The 19,660-nt window shown below is 36.5% G+C and overlaps 1 protein-coding gene across 1 annotated transcript in view; it reads left to right on the forward strand.

Annotated features, from left to right (window-relative positions):
• Positions 1–19,630, forward strand: part of TAOK1 (TAO kinase 1) — a 56,811-nt gene extending 37,181 nt beyond the window's left edge. The window contains exons 11-21 of the mRNA XM_072430648.1: positions 453–534; positions 828–995; positions 1,557–1,760; positions 1,899–2,033; positions 3,184–3,420; positions 3,917–4,045; positions 4,963–5,166; positions 5,998–6,237; positions 7,714–7,926; positions 8,505–8,687; positions 9,497–19,630. Of these exons, the coding sequence (XP_072286749.1) occupies positions 453–534; positions 828–995; positions 1,557–1,760; positions 1,899–2,033; positions 3,184–3,420; positions 3,917–4,045; positions 4,963–5,166; positions 5,998–6,237; positions 7,714–7,926; positions 8,505–8,687; positions 9,497–9,958 (2,257 nt within the window). The 3' untranslated portion in view covers positions 9,959–19,630. The remainder of the gene's footprint in view (positions 1–452; positions 535–827; positions 996–1,556; positions 1,761–1,898; positions 2,034–3,183; positions 3,421–3,916; positions 4,046–4,962; positions 5,167–5,997; positions 6,238–7,713; positions 7,927–8,504; positions 8,688–9,496) is intronic.
• Positions 19,631–19,660: the final 30 nt, after the last annotated feature.

Consider the following 19,660-nt stretch of genomic DNA (forward strand, 5'->3'; position numbering starts at 1 on the left):
ATTTTGTTTAGGATCCACTACAAGAGGCCCCATTCCCTTTAAAGGGCAGGATCTCACTGGGGGCAATAATGGCTTCACTAGAAAATTATTATGGTGGTGTGATAGAGCACTCACTGAATGTTTATTGCAGTCTCTCATACAGAAAGCTTGTTATAAAAAAGATTTCAGTGTATCAAAATTGAGTAATAAAAAGAAATAGTATTTTTTTACTTAAAAATGTTATTTTGGTTCATGTGACAATTTATTAAAAACTGAGCCGGATATTGGTAAAAGAGAATGCGAAATGAAAGCAGCCTCTGTTTAAACATCTGCTCTTCAACCTTTTCTATAGTATGAATAATACTGTATATTATACTTCAGGGAATATATAGTGCCATATGTTGTATTGCAATGCAAATATCATGCACTACTATTTTAGGTAAAAATCTGTGTGCTCTTTCTTTATATCAAAGGTCTGACTACTTCAGAAACTTTGTTGACTCTTGTCTCCAAAAAATCCCTCAAGACAGGCCAACATCAGATGAGCTGCTTAAGGTCAGTTACTTTCAGTAAAAATTGCCATATAGCTTAGGCCTGTAACGATTTGTCTTTATTGCATTCTAGATGCGGTGTACTCTAAATTATTTGATCCATCTTTGACCATGGCAAGCACAATATACAGGTCCTTGTGCAATGGTATACTTGGTGAAAGTTTTATCATAATACTGTTTTTTGTTCATCAAACTTTTTAATGGTTTCAGTACAAAGATATAAATATAGCATTGCACATCCTTTGATTTTTGTATGTTAAAAGTCCATGTCTTCTTTTATTATCTATTTTTGTACAGCACATGTTTGTTTTGCGTGAGCGACCAGAAACAGTGTTAATTGACCTGATCCAGAGGACAAAGGATGCAGTCAGAGAGTTGGATAACCTTCAGTACCGTAAAATGAAGAAGCTGCTTTTCCAGGAGGCCCACAATGGACCTGCTGTGGAAACGCAAGAGGAGGAAGAGGTAAGAGGACCATTCTAAGTATTATTTATCATATACTGCCATAAATTGTTACTTGTCACAAGGTGTTCTACTCTACTCATACAAGTGCCCATTGCCCATTGAAAATAAGTTTTTAGGGACACATAAAAGACAATTACATGCAAATTTGTATTCTCCTTGTTTATACTCCAATTATTATAAGGCAACACATAAAATTATGTGATTGTAAAGCTAAAAAAAAAGTATCTGTTAGTTTGTAATGTCAGTCATAAATAAAAAGAAAACATAAATCCTTAAGGCTGATTAAAGCTAAAATAGATTTGACTGACCACAATTTATAGTAGGGGTATGAAATTCAGAATAAACTTATTAACTGTAATTAGTAATACTTCAGCTCCTGGTCATGTTATTGAAACCCATCATGTGACCCACAGCAGCTGCATCCTACTTTTAATCCATAATGTCAATCAATTATAAACACAAACAGACTGTAGGTACATTTTTTTTAGTTTTACTTTGTGTTTCACCTGGTATAATTTTTTTTTGGCACATGATTGAGTGTTATCTGTGGTATCTTTTCAGGAGCAAGAGCATGGAGTTGGCAGAACAGGGACAGTGAACAGCATCGGCAGTAACCAGTCTATTCCAAGCATGTCCATTAGTGCCAGTAGCCAAAGCAGTAGTGTAAATAGTCTTCCGGATGCCTCAGATGACAAGAGTGAATTGGACATGATGGAAGGAGATCATACCGTGATGTCGAACAGCTCTGTCATCCATTTAAAGCCAGTGAGTGTTTACGGATTGAATAAATTCTTTTGTGTTTTTGGTACAGTGTTGATGTGTATATACTGTAGGTAATTTTTGTGTGTATGTATTTGCTCTGTGCACTTGTTCTATTCCATTTTTTTTCTGCTTAATTTCAAGGAGGAAGAAAATTATACAGAAGAATCTGAATCTAGAGCACGACCATCAGAGCCACAGTCTCCTCCCCAAGTATCGCGTCACAAATCTCATTATCGCAACAGAGAGCACTTTGCAACCATCCGTACTGCTTCATTGGTAGGTTCATTTAGCTTGCAGTACCATTGGATGATGTGTGGTGTTGTCTGAAAAGTCAGCTTTTTTTTTTTTTTTTGCCTTTTAGTGAGATAGTGATTGTACATATTTGGTTAAACTTTGCATGTGTATAATAAATAATGACATGTATTTTTTATGGGTGTTGTATGATTTGAGATTTAAAAAAAAGGCAGTACATAAACAAGTCAGAGAAAAAATCCTTTATTAAACTATGTAGCCAATTTTAAATAGTCGTGGGACTTTCACACACATTAAAATTTTCTTGATGCGCCCAAGTGTGTTGGGTAATGTAATAAAAAGTGGATTCAATTGAAGCCTTGGACATCAACATGCCATGAAAACATGATGGCTAACCCTGCTTTACAATATAACTCTAAATAAGGTACCCTGTTTGGAAGCAGCCTTTTGCTAAATTTGAGCTACAGTCTATTTCCAAGCAGTGATGTAATTGTGATGTAGCCACAACACTGTTACCGGCTTGACATAAACAGGGAGGTGGATCAGTGACAAGCAGTCTAATCAGCACTGAATTAAAGTGATCCTGCCCACATACCTCTTTAACACTGGCTTCAGCAAAATGCACAAATAACTTCCCAGGGGTGGTTAGGTTACCCAGAAGAGATAGGGGACACAGGTCCATTCACAAAGACAGGAAATACAGATGACAGTTCTTCTGAAAAGTGATTTTGAAAGCGCACATCTCAGTAACTCTCACAAACTTATTGAAGAAGCCAAAGAGGATAAAGGTGCCTTAATGCCAATATATTGGTAGAATTTTGCCCACGGATCAGCTTCATATTTTTCTCCACATTATTTTGTAAGGCTGGCCAATCTCTATATAGTCTGATCGTACAATTCTCTTTATATCGACCACAGTTTACATTTGGCTTGAAATTTTATATTCTTGGTAAATCAGAATTGATTGGTCGGTAATGTTGGCTTGTGACTGTATAAAGGTCTTGCTGGATTTCCTGGTAAATACTTTCTAATGTCATCTGTGTTTTTTTTTTTTTTTTTTACTGTATATCGCTGTTAGGCAGACATGTTGCCTGGACTATATTTTAAAATAATATAAGATTAAAAGTAAACTTTTATGATTGGGTAACAATTGTATTTTCTTTGTCTTTTTCAGGTGACCAGGCAAATCCAGGAACATGAGCAAGACTCAGAGCTGCGTGAACAGATGTCTGGATACAAGCGCATGAGGCGGCAGCATCAAAAGCAGCTGATGGCACTGGAGAACAAGTTAAAGGCTGAGATGGACGAACATCGGCTCAGGCTAGACAAAGATTTGGAAACCCAACGTAACAACTTTGCAGCCGAAATGGAAAAACTTATTAAAAAACACCAAGCATCCATGGACAAAGAGGTGAACCAATAGGAATCTAAACCTAATATAAAACTTCTAAATGTAATAACTACTTGAGATTTGTATAGCACCTACTACACTTGTGTTTCTGGCTTTTGTTAGTGTGAGCTCGCCCACCCTCATTTTGTCCACTATAAAGTCTTCCTGACCTTTTGGCGCCATGCAAATAATTATTTCCTGCTTTCCCTTGAGTTTTTTTTCAGGGCCATAGAAAAAGAACGAGTTAGGTGATATTGTAATTATTTTACACAAGTAAAAAGGACTTCCTAATTGAACAATTTTTGAAGATATTTTCTACCAGACATTTGTCACAAAATATTGCATCTCTTATGTTGGAATTACTAAACATCTGTAGTAGTTGTACCTAATGTAAGCTATTGGGTAGTGTTTGATTGTGAACTCATGTGAGACCTCAAAAATGAACCCACATTAAATTTTCCCATGTAAAAAAAACCTGGAAGATACTATCTGATTTATTGTTTCTGTTTTGTGACAGTTGAAGCTGATGGCTAATGAAGAAAAGAAGTTCCAGCAGCACATTCAAGCTCAGCAAAAGAAGGAACTTAATAGCTTTTTAGAATCCCAGAAACGTGAATACAAGTTGCGCAAGGAACAACTGAAAGAGGTATGCTATAATCCGTGGGGAGCTATTTACTAGCTATTGCAAACCTTAAGTGCAATACCAGATTTCACCAAAGGACCTCACATAATTTTCAGCATATGAAGTGTTAATGTGGACTTTCTTAGAGACTTTATAAATGCAGAAGGAGACAGTGGTAGCATGCTATAGTGTGGAGCAGGCATTCTTGCAATGTGCAAACTGTGTTACAGCGCAGTATGTTGCAGGCCACTTGCTAATCACGTCCAAATATTTCAGCAGGGAAAACCCTGACTACTTTTGGCCTTAGGCCACAGGTTAGGCGCCAAATGAAAGCATGAAATGTCAATAGTCCATCTTTTAGAACATATAGTGAGTGTTCCTTCACTCTGAACCTGTTTTGACTAACAAAAAGTACCTGATTGATCAATTTTAGGACACAGCAGTTGGGGTTCTCTGTGCTGAAATTCATTGATCAAGTTTCCATTGAACTGATTTCTGTCTCTCGCCATTTTGGAGGTTGAGAGGATTCGTTTACATCCTATGTGGTTGCAGAGCACATACTCAAATTTGTAGATGAGGTCTCAGGTCTTAAGTGTTCAGGTTTCTATGGCAACCTGATTGCTGATTTCCAGGATGGTGTGCATTTACTTGTGTTTTGTAAGTTGCATTTATAACCAAGATATACCAAACACTTGTGAGTAAGAGTTTGTTTTTAATAATTTTTAGAATATACCTAGCCTTATCCTTTGTTTTTCTGAGCAATCATAAAATGGTACACAAGATTGTAGATTTTTGATAGTAAACAAAAGATGTTTGACATCCTCTAATAGTGTGTCTAGTGTTATCAGATGAAGATGAATAGATACAAAGTTTTGAGCCCAGAAATATTATTGTTGAAAATATTTATCAATTCATAAACTTACTTTGATGTTCCTCACCAGGAGCTGAATGAAAATCAGAGTACTCCCAAGAAAGAGAAACAGGAGTGGCTATCAAAGCAGAAGGAAAATTTCCAGCATTTCCAAGCTGAGGAAGAAGCCAATCTCCTGCGACGTCAGAGGCAGTACCTGGACCTGGAGTGCCGTCGTTTCAAGAGGCGAATGCTGCTTAGCAGGCATAATCTTGAGCAAGATCTAGTTAGAGAGGTGGGTTGCTATTTTAAATGGTAATAATATACAAGAATAACACTTCTTATGGAGGGTGGTCTGACTCACTTCAAGCATTAAGGAAGTAAAGCAACTCCCTCTTTTTTTTTTTTTCTCCTCTTGCTGATGATTTTATGGATAAGTTTGGGAACTTTTCCCAGAAAACTCTAATCAAGGGACTAAACCACCAAGGTTGAGAAAGGGTCTCCTAGTTTACATCTCCAACACATTGGTGAAACTTGTGGGTCCCAGAAATGTGAGGTGGCTGGGGTATAGTATCATCTGTTCAACAGTTTGTAGTTTAGACTATCTTGATTGGCTGGGCCAGAATCACGTAAGTATGTTTGCAGAAGGGACATTGCATGTCCCTTCTACAATAAAAATGCTTTCTGCCCTCAATTTTTGTTTGTGGAACTGTGCTACTTTAAGGAGTAATGAAGGAGTAATGTTGCGCAGGCATCAGGAATGTAATTTGCAAAATTGAATTTTTTTCAAGTAAAGCTCAGCTTTATTAAGTATAAAGTATGCAATCATTGTTTATGCCTATATACTTTCTTTTTCTTTTGTACATATACTGCCCTTAGCCAATCAAAGTGACTAAAATATGTTCCTTCAGCTGTATGGGAGCAAATCAGCTTCTCTCTTTCGTTATTTACGAAGGTTACAAAATTAAGGTTTGTTTTGGCAGGTTAGAAATAATAAGCAGTTTCATACATGACCCACAACACACACAGACTGACCATTTTTATGGTAACATTAAAAGGTCCCATTTGTATAATTATTTAATAGGTTTAACCGGAATATTTTTTTTTCTGTTTTCCTTTTTAATAGGAACTAAACAAGAGGCAGACACAAAAAGATCTGGAACATGCAATGCTACTACGGCAGCACGAATCCATGCAGGAACTAGAATTTAGGCATCTCAGCACCATACAGAGAATGCGCTGTGAGCTTATCAAGTTACAACACCAAACTGAACTCACAAACCAGCTGGAATACAACAAAAGACGTGAGCGAGAATTGAGGCGCAAACATGTAATGGAAGTCCGTCAGCAACCCAAGAGTCTAAAGGTAATTTTCTTTAATGTTCAGACTGGCAATTTATGATCAAATTACCTTCATAGTCAAAAATGTAAGCTATGCAGTTTTCCCGAATTTAAAATCTCTAATCGAGTTTATTTTTAAATGTCTCGCTTACCTGCTAATAATAATAGTAATATTAAAAAAAATACATATATTGAATCAAACCATGTGCTTTGGAAAATTTTGCATACAATGTATGTTTATTTGTACTAGCATAGTTATTTAGCACAGAATGTACATTGAGAAACTCTAATTTGCCACAGTTATTTGAAGTTGTGTTGTTAATGCCAAGTGGCATTAAGGGGCTTGTACAATTGAGAACTGTAGGTTTTGTTTCTATGAATTGGTTTGCAGGTATAAGACACATAACCTTATGGAAAGCAAGGGAATTTAACCATTGGTGTTTTTAGCTACAATATATTTATGCCGCTGAGACTTGATTTAGGCCTCCTCTACATAAATATTGGACATAAGAGATAAATATAAAAAATGCACACTAGAGCGTATTTTGCTTTGTGTGCGTGCACAGCTCTGCACTCTCCTGTGTGTGCTGCAGCTAGTGGCTTTTCTTTAATGATCACTGCTACTGCTTGCAGTGATGATTCACTGAAACTTTGTATTTTATGTATATGAAACTTTGTATTTTATAAACTAAGTATTTAAAAAGTTTCACTAATAAAGCAGATCTGCAGTGGGAGACCTTATATGTTAAGGGAAAAAAAAACAATTTCTTTTCTTTTAATCTCTGTGAAAATTCCCTGGTCCATAAGAGGTATAAATGTGTAAGAGCCAAAATGCTAAAATAAATTTAAAGCCTTTTAGCATATCCCTTGGCTATTTTTCCTCTTTTATGAGTTGTTTGCCTTGCCAAACCTGTATATGACATCTGATTTATAACTGAGGTTGTATGTCCTATTTCACACCCATAATGATGTGTAAGGCCTAAACTAGGAGAGTTTTTATTAACTGTACAGGAATACCTATACAGGAGAGTACTGGGCTGCTTTTTTAAAACTTTTCACGCAGAAGTACACTTATTAATAACGCCAGGCACATGTTTTAAAGCATTCCTTTTCAGAATTGGGTTGACTTGAGATCACTTACTCTTGGTCACATGAGAGTGATGGAAATTGAAATCCACACCCAAAATTCCTGCATGACATCAGCCTAATATAGCATTAAAATACCACAGACTCCCAAGTCTTTGATAATTTGGCTGACCCTTTCATACCGTTAGAAGCACCAACTCTCTGAAAGTTCTTGCATTGTATTTAGAATTCCTTGGTATAGGAGTATTTCTATTTAATCATAGGGCTCTCAATTTAAAAAATGTGAGTTGTATTCTACTCCACCTATACTACCATACATAATCCTTGTAATCAGTTTAAATGTGAATATGTAAAACGTGTTTGGTTGAAATGTCTTTTCTGTATAGTTTTTAACTTGTTCTTTCTGTAAATTCAGTCTAAAGAGTTGCAGATAAAGAAGCAGTTCCAGGACACTTGCAAGATCCAGACACGGCAGTATAAAGCTTTGCGGAACCACCTCTTGGAAACCACACCAAAGAACGAACACAAAGCTGTTCTGAAGCGGCTAAAAGAAGAACAGACTCGCAAACTGGCTATACTAGCAGAGCAGTATGACCATAGCATTAATGAGATGTTGTCAACACAAGCAGTAAGTGCGGGGACAATAAGAATTCATTACCAGACTTAAATTGGATATTAATAAAAAAAAAAAAAAAAATACCATTTGTTTATCCAAATTTGAAGCCGCAGAATAATTCTAGTTAGTTTGGGGACACCTTGTTCCCCTTTGTTGCTGCTCTAGGTTCACAGGAACCTATTAGGACATTGATAGGCATACCCCACCTACTACTGATAACTGGATTACAATAATGGTGTCACCAGGGGGCGTGAATCTACAAACAATGAGAGATGCTCCACATCTACACACACTGAGGCAGGTGTGGAATGCCTGCAGTCTTTGCCATTTTTTTACACCTGATAGGTCTCACACTGTTATTGGGATTGTAGAAATTCAGAAGTAAAAAAATTAAGTCAAAGCTAGAACATTTTTATAATAATTTTAGTTTTTCTATTTTATAAACCTAAGGGACTACCGTAGAAACTGTATGGAGCTAGATGTGGCAACTTAGACAGAGTTCCCATATGCAGCTATATAACGTCATCATTTTCCTGAAAACTGTTAAAACTGGTACTGTTTAGATTGGCATTTTTAACCTTGTCTTTTAGCTGCGACTGGATGAAGCCCAAGAAGCGGAGTGCCAGGTTTTGAAGATGCAGCTGCAGCAAGAACTGGAGCTATTAAATGCTTACCAGAGTAAAATTAAGATGCAGGCAGAGGCTCAACATGATCGGGAACTGCGTGAACTGGAACAAAGGGTTTCTCTCCGCAGGGCACTTCTTGAACAGAAGGTATGTAATAGTTTGATTCCTGACATTGAAGTGGGTTATGTTTTTTTTTTTTTTTTTTTTGCTGTACTTATTTATTTACTTCCTAAAGGTGATGATATGACTTGCAGACATAAGCTGGCCATTAGAAGTTATATTCTGCAATGGTTTATTGTATAATCAAGGCCAAATCATTCCATCAAATGAACTATCCCTTCAAGTGTAGGTGACCATCAGGTGTTGTCTGCTGCCATTGACATGAGATCCAGTCTGGCCAAGGAAATTGCCTGTATAGGTCAGGTAAAGGTAACCTCTGTCTGTGGTTAACCTGACTTTGAGCAGTAGATGCAGATGTAGAAGAGTAGGTGTGTGTGTTAAAGTTAAACTAAAGGTTAAAGTATATTGTATTTTTGAATTGGTACTGATTGATAACTTGCTTTAAAAGGATCTTTTGTGCATGGTTGTTCTAAACCAGTAGACATAGCTGTTATGTAAAAGTGTGCAACACAAGCATCATCTAGTGTCACCAAAAGTATAAACCAAGATACTGACAAAAGCATACAGATAGCTGTGGCTGCATACTCGTGTGGGTCAGTAATAAGGTATTAAGGCAAACGAGCAGAACACGAACCAGGCAAGCTGGTAAAAAAAAATGTAATGTGTTCTTACTCTTGGCACATTTCTGCTTTTGTTTAGTGCTGTTACATTTGCTGAATTTGATGTTTTATGGTTTGCAGTCTGTAAAAATTAAGTAAACAATTTGCAATTGTGCATCATTGATACACATTTCTATGTTCTTGTTCTAATCTCAGTTTGTTGGCTTTTTTTTCTAGATTGAAGAAGAAATGCTGGCTCTTCAGAATGAGAGAACAGAGCGAATACGGAGCCTTCTTGAACGTCAAGCTCGTGAAATAGAAGCATTTGACTCTGAAAGCATGAGGCTAGGTTTTAGCAACATGATACTTTCCAATCTCTCCCCCGAGGCGTTCAGCCACAGCTACCCGGGAGCTTCTGGCTGGTCCCACAATCCTACTGGAGGTTCTGGACCCCATTGGGGTCACCCCATGGGGGGCCCACCACAAGCTTGGGGCCACCCAATGCAAGGTGGGCCCCAACCATGGGGTCATCCCTCAGGGTCCATGCAAGGTGTCCCTCGTGGTAGTACAATGGGGGTCCGCAACAGCCCCCAGGCTCTGAGGCGGACAGCTTCTGGGGGACGGACAGAGCAGGGAATGAGCAGGAGCACAAGTGTTACTTCACAGATATCTAATGGTTCACACATGTCTTATACATAACTGCAAGATAAACTTAATGGCCATTCCTTTTGACCATTCAACACAAACTGCCTACAGATGTCCTCACAGCAGCTTTCTCAATGGTACTGAGCAGCTGCAAAAATAAGGCTTCCTACACATGCTGTATTTTAATCAGTTTGTACAGGGTTTCATGTACGTGTGTATCTAGTGTATGATTGCATTGGCTGCTGAGTTTGATACAGATACGTATGAGGGAAGAAGAAAGTAAAGCATGTGGTTTTGTACTAAAGGTGGATTTTGTTTTAAGGCACTCAGTGAAGCTGCATTACTTGTACAAATCCAAACACACAGGTTTATATTTGGGAAGTACATCCATACCATGAACACTTGGTAGATTCCCTTGCTCTAAATGTCCATCACTACACTCCGTTAGGGCATTGTCATTTTTCTCTTAAAAAAAATAATTTAGTCTTTTTTTTCTTTTGTGAGATTGGGTAACCCATTTGGGTTTTAAGTAATCTATTTGCTTATTTTATGGGTCATAACTATCATTAAATACATTAGAACTTTTCTTCCTAATCAAATTACTTTATCTGCAATTAGGCCAAAAACTTTCTAATCAGGTTTAGGTGTTTGAAGAATGTGCTGCTTAGCAAGGATTAGTCAACGTATTCTGTATTAACTACACATGGTAATGTGGTTAAGCAAACCAGCACTACCATCTTAACCTGTATCTCTTTTTCATGCGAAAGATGTCTGTGCGCTTTTGTGTTAAGTCAAGGCTACCACAGCATATTGGCAATCGGCATGTGCCATGTGTCAAACTAAATGACTTAATAATCTGCAGTCTTTAGTTACAGCTTTTTATTGCATTCTGATGTTCCTGGCTGGAGCTTAGTGATGGATAATCTTTTCAGGCTTTATCATCATGCTTTAGTATGAGGATTGTATTTCAGCCTTGTTTGCTGACAGCATTTGTGCTGTTGTAGTGTTTTCTTTTTTATGGGTGTCATGCTTTTAAGTGTGCAGGAACTTCCCAATGGGTGCAAGAATATAGCAGTAACCTTTAAATTCTTTTCATTTATTTTTTTAAACTAGTTTTGAATTAGCATATCTTAATTTTACCAGAAACTGCCATCCATTTTGTTCTCTGGTTGCCATTGCACTGGTTAATTGGTGTGCTGCTAAGGGGTGTTCCTGTTACAGCCAGCAGCTGTCAAAATACCTATATTTTTATATTTGTTAATACTTGGAGTTCTTGCAGCACAAGGCATCAGTGATGCCATGCCACATGTTCAGCTGTATGTAAGCCAAATTAGAAAATCCTATTAATTAAGTTCAATTATTTTTAGGTGCAATCTTTAGTGCCAATAGCAGGAAGATGAATCCTGCTGAACTTGGGGGCTGATCTGAAGTTGTGCAGGTGGGTCAAATATGGAAAGAACGACTCACCCTAATGTGTGGATTGGTTATGTTTGTAGGGCTTGGAGAATAGAAATATGCAACATAGGTTCCCTGGTTCTTCTTACAACTTCTGCATTATGCACTTGCTCTAAGGCCCGAGCAAAAGAAGTGTTGCACCAATTTCACCAAGACTGGATTTGTACAACATTTTTTATTTTTGCACACTCTGATCCAATTTTATCTCCGTTTATCATAGCTGTTCTTATCCATGACACTGAGGTTGGATGTATAAATTACAGTCCTATCTTAGTAATTCTTTTAGAACAAATATTCCTATAAGCAGCATTACACATTACAGCAGAACAAAGTGTTGGAGTTCAGTATTTTTCCATCTGGGAGAATATTGGGGTAATTAAGGTTCAGAGCGTATCGTTCTATTTAAATTGGTATGCTGCTGCTTTTTTATTTTTATACTCACTACAGTAAACAGATTGAGTTTAACACACTAGTTAATATTTGGGAAGGGAGCATTAGTGAGCATTACACAGGAATAATCATCTAAGCAACACAAGTTGTCCAATATTTTAATGTTTTCCTTTTCACTACAATATAAAAAACCCACTTTCAGCTTAAAGCAGTTTTATGATTTAAAAGCTAAATTTATCAATTTGCCCCCTATGTCCTAGAAATATTTTTTTATTTTTACTTCTTGGCATTTTAATTGCTTTGTTTTTTGAAGTTGCTGGATCGCTTTTTTACTTTTAGTTTCAGCTACTTTTAGCTTCAGCATTGTCTGGACTAAATTATACTTTTTTTTTTTTTTTTGTAGTATTTTTGAGATCTAAATGAATAATAAGCCATTACTGTCTCATTACAGAACTAGCTGCCGTGTTTCCAGAAAATAACACAGACCTCTTGTTAGTTCTTTGGAAAATGACTCCACTTTTAAAATACCTTCATTTTATGGAATGCTCCCTAAAACTCCCCTTATCTGGTTGTGTGATGTGAGCAACCTAAATTGCTCATGTTTCTACTCTCAACATTTTTTGTAGTAAATATTTTGATAACATGTTCCTACCATATTTTTTTCAGACCTTACCAAATGTGGAACACTTAGTAATGATTTGCTATTTTAACACAGCAATTAAAGATTTGGCTTTCACAGCACAGTTTAATTATTGGGGTTCCAAAATGTAAAGTAAACAAAGAATGTATGAATAGAGCTTTAGCAATGTGAACATGCTTTTTAACAACACTACTTTACTTTGGGCCCATTTACACCAGCTTGGTCTTCTGCCGTGTGTTAAACAGTTGCACAGTAACGGGCAGCCTATTTATTTAAATGGGCTAACAGGTGTACCCTAATCGACCAAAAATTGTGCATGCAGCTCAGTGGTTTAAATGGGCCTTTAAAAGAGAGCAATACACATGGTCACACTGCTGTGTGAGATTCACTCACCTAGTGAGTAATTAGCTGCGGGGGGAAAGAGTATTATATTTGCAACTTAACCCAAATGTATAATTTGTTTGCCTTGAAGTTAACTTTGGTATGTGAATATTTAATAGAGTGGGATGGAACAGCAACTGTTGCCAGCACTTCAAATGTAAGGGTAAAGGGGAAGAATACCTTTGATGTGCTGTAATCCTAATCAATTCCTTAATTTTCACTGCCATACATCAGTTTAAATAAAAATAACACATAGTAAACAAATACAGCTATTTTAGTGATTATATTAGATGCAGCTGAAGTTGTTCTTGTAAGATCTATGTTATTAGCAGGACAGAGCCAATAAGAGAATTTTTCTTGATGTTTCATACAGCCAGTTAGGGCAGTCCACAAACAAGCGCAGAGCAATGTGCTGAATTGTCTTGAAAGTAAGGGTGGTGATCTGCATCCAAAGGAACTGAGGCTTGTATGTGAATTTGTTTATTTTTGCATATGAACGGGCTGTAACAGTGCAAGGCTGCTGGTCAGAGGCAGTAACAGCTATGCCAGTACTAAGCTTCAACAAAAATGCACCTCAGAGTAATGACAGCCTCTCTCAGCAGTGTTTGGTAGTGTTTTGACAACATTTGTTGCTGCCCAACCGCATTGTTCCTGCCTTCCTGTTAAGAAAGGCTATAAAGGTTGTGATTGCTTTATTAACATAAGAAAGTGAAAGATATGAATTATTTTAAGTTAAATAGTTCAAATCATGCCAAAGATCCAGATATCCTTTAAAAAAAGAAGCTTTCTTCTTGACAAAGCATAAATGACCTTGAAAGCCAGATAGTACAGGATCCCAATATATAATTTCTCGTTTGGTTAAGAAAATAACCTCTTGGCAACATTCACAGTGCTGGTGCTATTCCTATTGTCACTTGGATAACCAGTGTGAGACACTTAAGTGTGTAAATCCAGTTAACAATAGTTACTGCCAGGTAAATATTCTGGCATAGTTTTGCACTAATCAAGCAGGCATAGAATCTGTGAATTTAATCCCAGTCACAGTGAAACTGGTTTATAAAAAGTGCAATTATGCCTTATCCTGTGGTCCTTGCATATACTCAGTCACTTTTATGCGTATTGAAAAGTACAAGCTTCCCCCTGAACAGTGAAAATACTGTAAAATTAGATTATTGCAGTAAATCATCTCTAAAAGGCAATACTTGGTAGACTGACAAACCTTCCAAAATTAGAGTAAGGGTCTGGATCCGAAACCAAGTAGGAGTCCAAATAAGTTAAAAATTGGTCTGTAGTATTTTATCCATTGAGCAGTACAAGTGCAGTAAGGAGCCTCTTCATGTTTGAATTGTGCAGGGCTTCAATAATACTAATAAAATGTTTGCCTTGCTTGGCTGACCAATGACTGCCTCCTTTTACACAAAAATATAGCCCTTTACCTGATAGCTATCTGGTTGTGAGGATATTTTAGAACTTCAAAAAAACAAACACTTTTGCACGTAGCTGCGAAAAATTTGTAATCTACTATGGATAAATGCACCCCATAGATACACAACTAGAATTTTGTTTTTTTTTTTGTTTTGTTTCTTTTACATTTGGAATCCTTCACTACACAAAGTTGTGCATAAATATGTACTTTCTTATTTTACTACATTTCTGTGTAGTGTTACATTAGCTTTGATTACAGTTTATTCTAAAAAGGAATTGTAATTTGTGTTGCTTTATATATAACTCTAATTTGTGAAGGATACTTTTTGGCTGTGATATCATTGTTAGTAAGCATCACCTACAGGCAGACTATAAGTTGCCTGTAGGTGAAGTTGCATTTTAGATGTAGTTGGTGGCATTGCTTTCTTGAGCAGGACTATCTGCAAAAGAGTTTGATGTTACTTCTCATAAATTGTGCTGCTTTAATTATGGTCTGAGAGCTGATTTTACCTGGCTGATACAAATTTCCTTCAGAAGTCCTTTAGGATAAATTATGGATATCTTAGTGGGATCATTGATGACTCCCCAATTTTGGAAGCTAAATTCAATTTGTGCAGGTTAGTGTTAAGGGCCCAGTCACTGCTATGCACACCTGTGCACTGTTGTAGGTGGTTTTAGACTTCTATTGCTTCCCTATAGGAATAAAAACAACACTACACAAATCTGCAGCACACAGATGTACACCAGCCACGAAGGAGGAAAGAATGGGATTTCTATTTGAAATGTGTTTTTTGTATGTGTTTAATTGCAGAATAAGGGACAAGTGTGATTAGACCCCAAATGATCATAATTATTGCTGCACAGGGACAGACAGATCATGTGCCAACTACCAGAATATTTCCCACCATATATAAATCTATAATGATACCACATTATGCTACTTTTGCTAGTTGTGCCAATTTAGACCCAGCTAATAAATGAGAATGTGCTTAGTAGGGATCTTTTACACAGCTTTTGCATGATTTGGCTCGATAATAACATTGCACTTTTTAATCCTTAAAGAAAATGTGGTACTTCACTTGCATTTGAAGCTAGGAACCAAGCCATGTTTGAGAACTATGGAAGTTTTATATTTGGTTTAGGATTTCTTTTTGTATTGGTTTAAACTGTGCACACGTGTGTGTGTTGAGGGAAGTGACAAAACATTCCTATTTTCTTGATACCATTCAACACTAATCCACCAAGAAAAGAAATAACATTTTCAGACTAGTCTTAAATATTAATCACATGACCTTTTTTGAGGAGTTGTTCATATTCATCCTGCTAAAGCTGTCAGATTTGTTTTTATGTAAAAAAATAGAGAAGCAATGATAAAGGTTGCAGCTCTCCCACCTGTAGATTTAAAGTAGGTAATTCTTAAATTCTTTATTTTAGGACCGCTTTAAATTGAACAAGAAAGACTTTTTATTTAATTGCAAAGAGCAATGTTGTACGGTAGCTCAAAGGAGCCAATATAAACTCAGAGTAATTGGGATTAAGAAAGATGAATTTTGATTGGCTGCTTTGCATCAAGGCACGTTGCTCTGTGCTTTTTTAAATAAATGCTATAGTGTATTTTTATTAAGAGAACACTTCAAGTTTAAAGAAATTGGAGATGGGGAAAATTTTAAACAGGCATTGGTAACATGGGGTTATTCATAGGAGGAATTACATGTCATGAGCAATGTTCAGTTGAGTCTTGTAGTTCCTTGATGGCTTGAAAGCCCTTTGTTTTTGAAATTTACATTTTATTCATGTTTTTAGTACCACACTTTTTTTTATTATTTTTGGTCCATCACCTTCAGTTCTCCAACAGGAATATTTCTTCCTGTTGAATGTGTGGTCGGTGAGAGGGCAGCAAAGACACTGGTGTAAATAATTGATGTGAAGAAAAAAAAAATATTTAGTGCATAAATACACAAAGATATATTGACTTAATAAATTGTAAATGCTAGAGCCTTTTTTATTAACACTTTAAGTTGCTAAACATGAGAGAGAGTTCTATTTATAAGAGATCCCTGCGCCCATTTCAGCCGGTCATCTAACAGACATTTATCGCTGGACAGGCCTGGTCCAAATTTGTGTGGCATCGAGCTTGTAAAGAGTTTAATATCAAAAGCTGAGGTGGGGAAAAGGGTAGGTTTGTGTATATTGTACATTTTAATATAGCTTGCTTGTATTGTGTAAGGGGAAAAAAAGATAGGCAGAAAATAAATTGCAATGTTTGAATTGTCTAACAAATATTAACAAATGTCTAACATTGTCTACTGATTACAGCCTCCCCACACAGACTTTTTTAGTATTTTTATTTTTTTTTTTTCCCATCTCTCGCGGAATTTGCCAAATTGCTGACAGATGTAGCAGGAATACATTGCAATGAATAAATCCCTTAGTGGATCAATAACTTTATTTTTAAGTAGGTTATGCATGTAGCAATGTGATTGTACAATCATTTTGGATTAACCAATGTAGAGTGAAGGCCTCTCTGATTGAATACGTTGGCTCTTGCATTACATTAGTGATGGTTGACATTATGTAGGACTTTACCTCTAGATGTATCTGGGTCTCCTTTTTTTTTTTTTGTTTCAATAATTTTTTTATTAACTTTCATTTTTACATAGAAAATTACATAGCTGGAATAATCCAATACAAAACACAAAATCTTGATATTTAGCACAGCTTTTGTGTTACAGAAAAAATACTGTAAATAATAACTAAAAAGGTGCATTTGCATTTGTGCACCTAACCAAAAAAAAATTGGCCTGAAAACAACAGTCAGTAAAAAATTAACAATACAGTACGATAGTGGTACCTTTAGCATCTGACATGTCCAAGAACCCGGAAAACACTATCACCTTTACCTTTTGCACATACTTACCAGCAATTCAAAGACATCTGAGCTATGGAAGGCACAGAAAACTGTATCCAGGGTTTCCGCACAGATAGGAATTTCTGATATGTATCTGTGGGGGAACTCGTTAGTTTCTCATTAATCGACATAGTATTCATTCTGAGTTTTACCTCATGAAAGGGTAATAGCTGTTTCTTCCAATTACTCACTATTGCTTGCTTAGCCCCAGAATCTACTAACAAAAGGGACACGTCCACCAAATATGCATAACTTTCCCTTCCTTCTGACAACCCACTGATTCACAGTTACTAAATTCATGGTTTCATGCCGAAGATCAATGTTCCAAAGTTGTTTTTCTTGCATGTTGGTAGTCCAGCAATTCAATCAGAACAGCCTTTATTCTTCCTCTATTCCCAAGACACTGATCTCAATGGTCATCTCCCACACCAATCACTATTGCAGGGCCATAAGTAACTTTTGTACCTCTAGAAAGATTGCTACCAAAGGATGGAAGGAGCCAACCTTAAGGTGATAGATCCCGGATATGCAATTTGTTGACAGCAACATGGTACAAGTTGAATTTCCCCCTTTAGAAAGGCTTTGTTTGCGTCCTTTCATTTGGCTGTTAGAAGACTTAAACTTTAGCAATCGCTTTTGAAGAACTTGAATGGGTGATGATACCACAATTTGCAATGTATACCTGTCACCTCTGTCGGCATTGAACTGAAAACCAACCACAATCTATCATGTTAATTATATATTCTTGTTGCATTTCCTGCTCCCGGCATGTTTCTGAACTTTTATTTGCACATTTATTTGTAGAAGTTACAAGAATATATATTTTTTAAGTTTGTTTTTTTTTTATTCACTTTACTCTGTACACTCCCACTGTCTGCAACATCTGGCAAGCAATGAAACAAGCATCTTCCCCCTTTTTATTTAGTGAAGACATGTTTGGGTTAATAATTCCATTTAACTAGGGAGAATACGAATGCACACCCGCAGATACCAGGGCAAGATAACAAAAGGTGCCCAAGTTATTTGTAAACCAAAATCATATTCCAAAGTATGAGACTATAAAATATCATTGTGCATTTGAAATTTCAGTCATTTTTAAGCTGAATGTTGACAGCTTGCATACACAAACTCTTAACAGTCACTGAAATTGTTAAAATATGGTGTAATCCCAAAGGTGCAGTTTTGGGCTGAGATCTTTTATTTAAAATAAAGCCTATGAACTAGCGAACCATTAATAAAGGAAATTGCTAAGAAAATTAAAAATTTCCTGATCATTTAGGAACCCCACATAGGTCCCTGTTTCATTTAGAAATTTCACCAATAGCGACATCTGCTGGTGGAATCGAGTACAGGAGTTATATTTGTAGGAAGTAATAGACTTCAACTACATTTTAGTTGTGTTTTTGCAGATGATTTTTAAATAAATTTAGTAATGTTTTTGTCACAGTATGGCTGTATGTACTGTGTCTAAGCCACAGGTAAATTAAAAGCATCATCTACTTCTGCAGTGTCCATCTAGCACACACTTGAGGATTGCTTGCATACCAGCTAGTAAGCACTGCTTGTTTCCTAGTCAGATGTGTTATGTTACAGCATTTTTTAGCTTATGTGTAGAATACAGATATGTTCCAGTGAAGGGTCATAAAATAACTACAGCCAGTATGGTTAGGGCTTAACGCTAGCAGTGTCAGTTTGAAGTATGACACTGCACGACACCCTTGTTCACTTTATAATCAATAACCCCAATGCCGTGCCTTATTGCCTGTCCGCATTGCAAAAACCTTTTGTCAAGGCTGTGATTGTAAGTCATGCCACAGGAATTTTCCTTCAGGAAATACGTACAGTTCTATTTTTATAATTTCCGACCTGCTCCATGTTTAAAGTGAGACTTTTGTGACATGGACTGATCTGCTGCATGGGTAAAATTTCAAGCACTTGCGGGAATGTCAGGCTGTCCTTATGGTGGAGGCCTTTTAACAACCAGAGTTGTTCCTTGTTACATTGTGCACGCATTTTAACATCTGCTTTTAAATAATTTTATATAATATTGTCCTTTTACCAGCAGGAATAGAATAGGTTTATATGCAGTTAGCAAGTTAACCCCATGGGGAAAAGATTTTAGTTTTTTTTTTTTTTTTTGACTGAAAGATTCTGCTGTTTAAGCTTTAGGTCTTAAGGAAAACTTTCTGGAACTAAACAGGTCAGCAAAATTCCCAGACACTTTTTCATCATATTCTGCTGGTATAAGTTCCTGCGGGTGTGCATTTTATCTGCAACTCTGCCTGTTGGGGTCTTGTACAGTGAGGTCTCTTGTACAGTGTAATGTCAGTATTCTGGTATTCCTCTGGTTTCACAATATATTATATAACCTGTATTAATTGTATAGATTGTGCATTTAAAGCTGTTACCAAGTTGTCAGAAAAGGAGAGAAATCCTATGTAATATTTTGTTTGTAATTATCCTTTGTATCATAGCAAAGGAAATGTTTAAAAAAAATCAACTGTAATAAAGTAATTTTAGTACACATCGAGAGTTTTCTTTGCCATATCATTTTTCT

The sequence above is a fragment of the Pyxicephalus adspersus genome, chromosome 1, assembly GCF_032062135.1.
Source record: "Pyxicephalus adspersus chromosome 1, UCB_Pads_2.0, whole genome shotgun sequence".
NCBI lineage: Eukaryota > Metazoa > Chordata > Amphibia > Anura > Pyxicephalidae > Pyxicephalus > Pyxicephalus adspersus.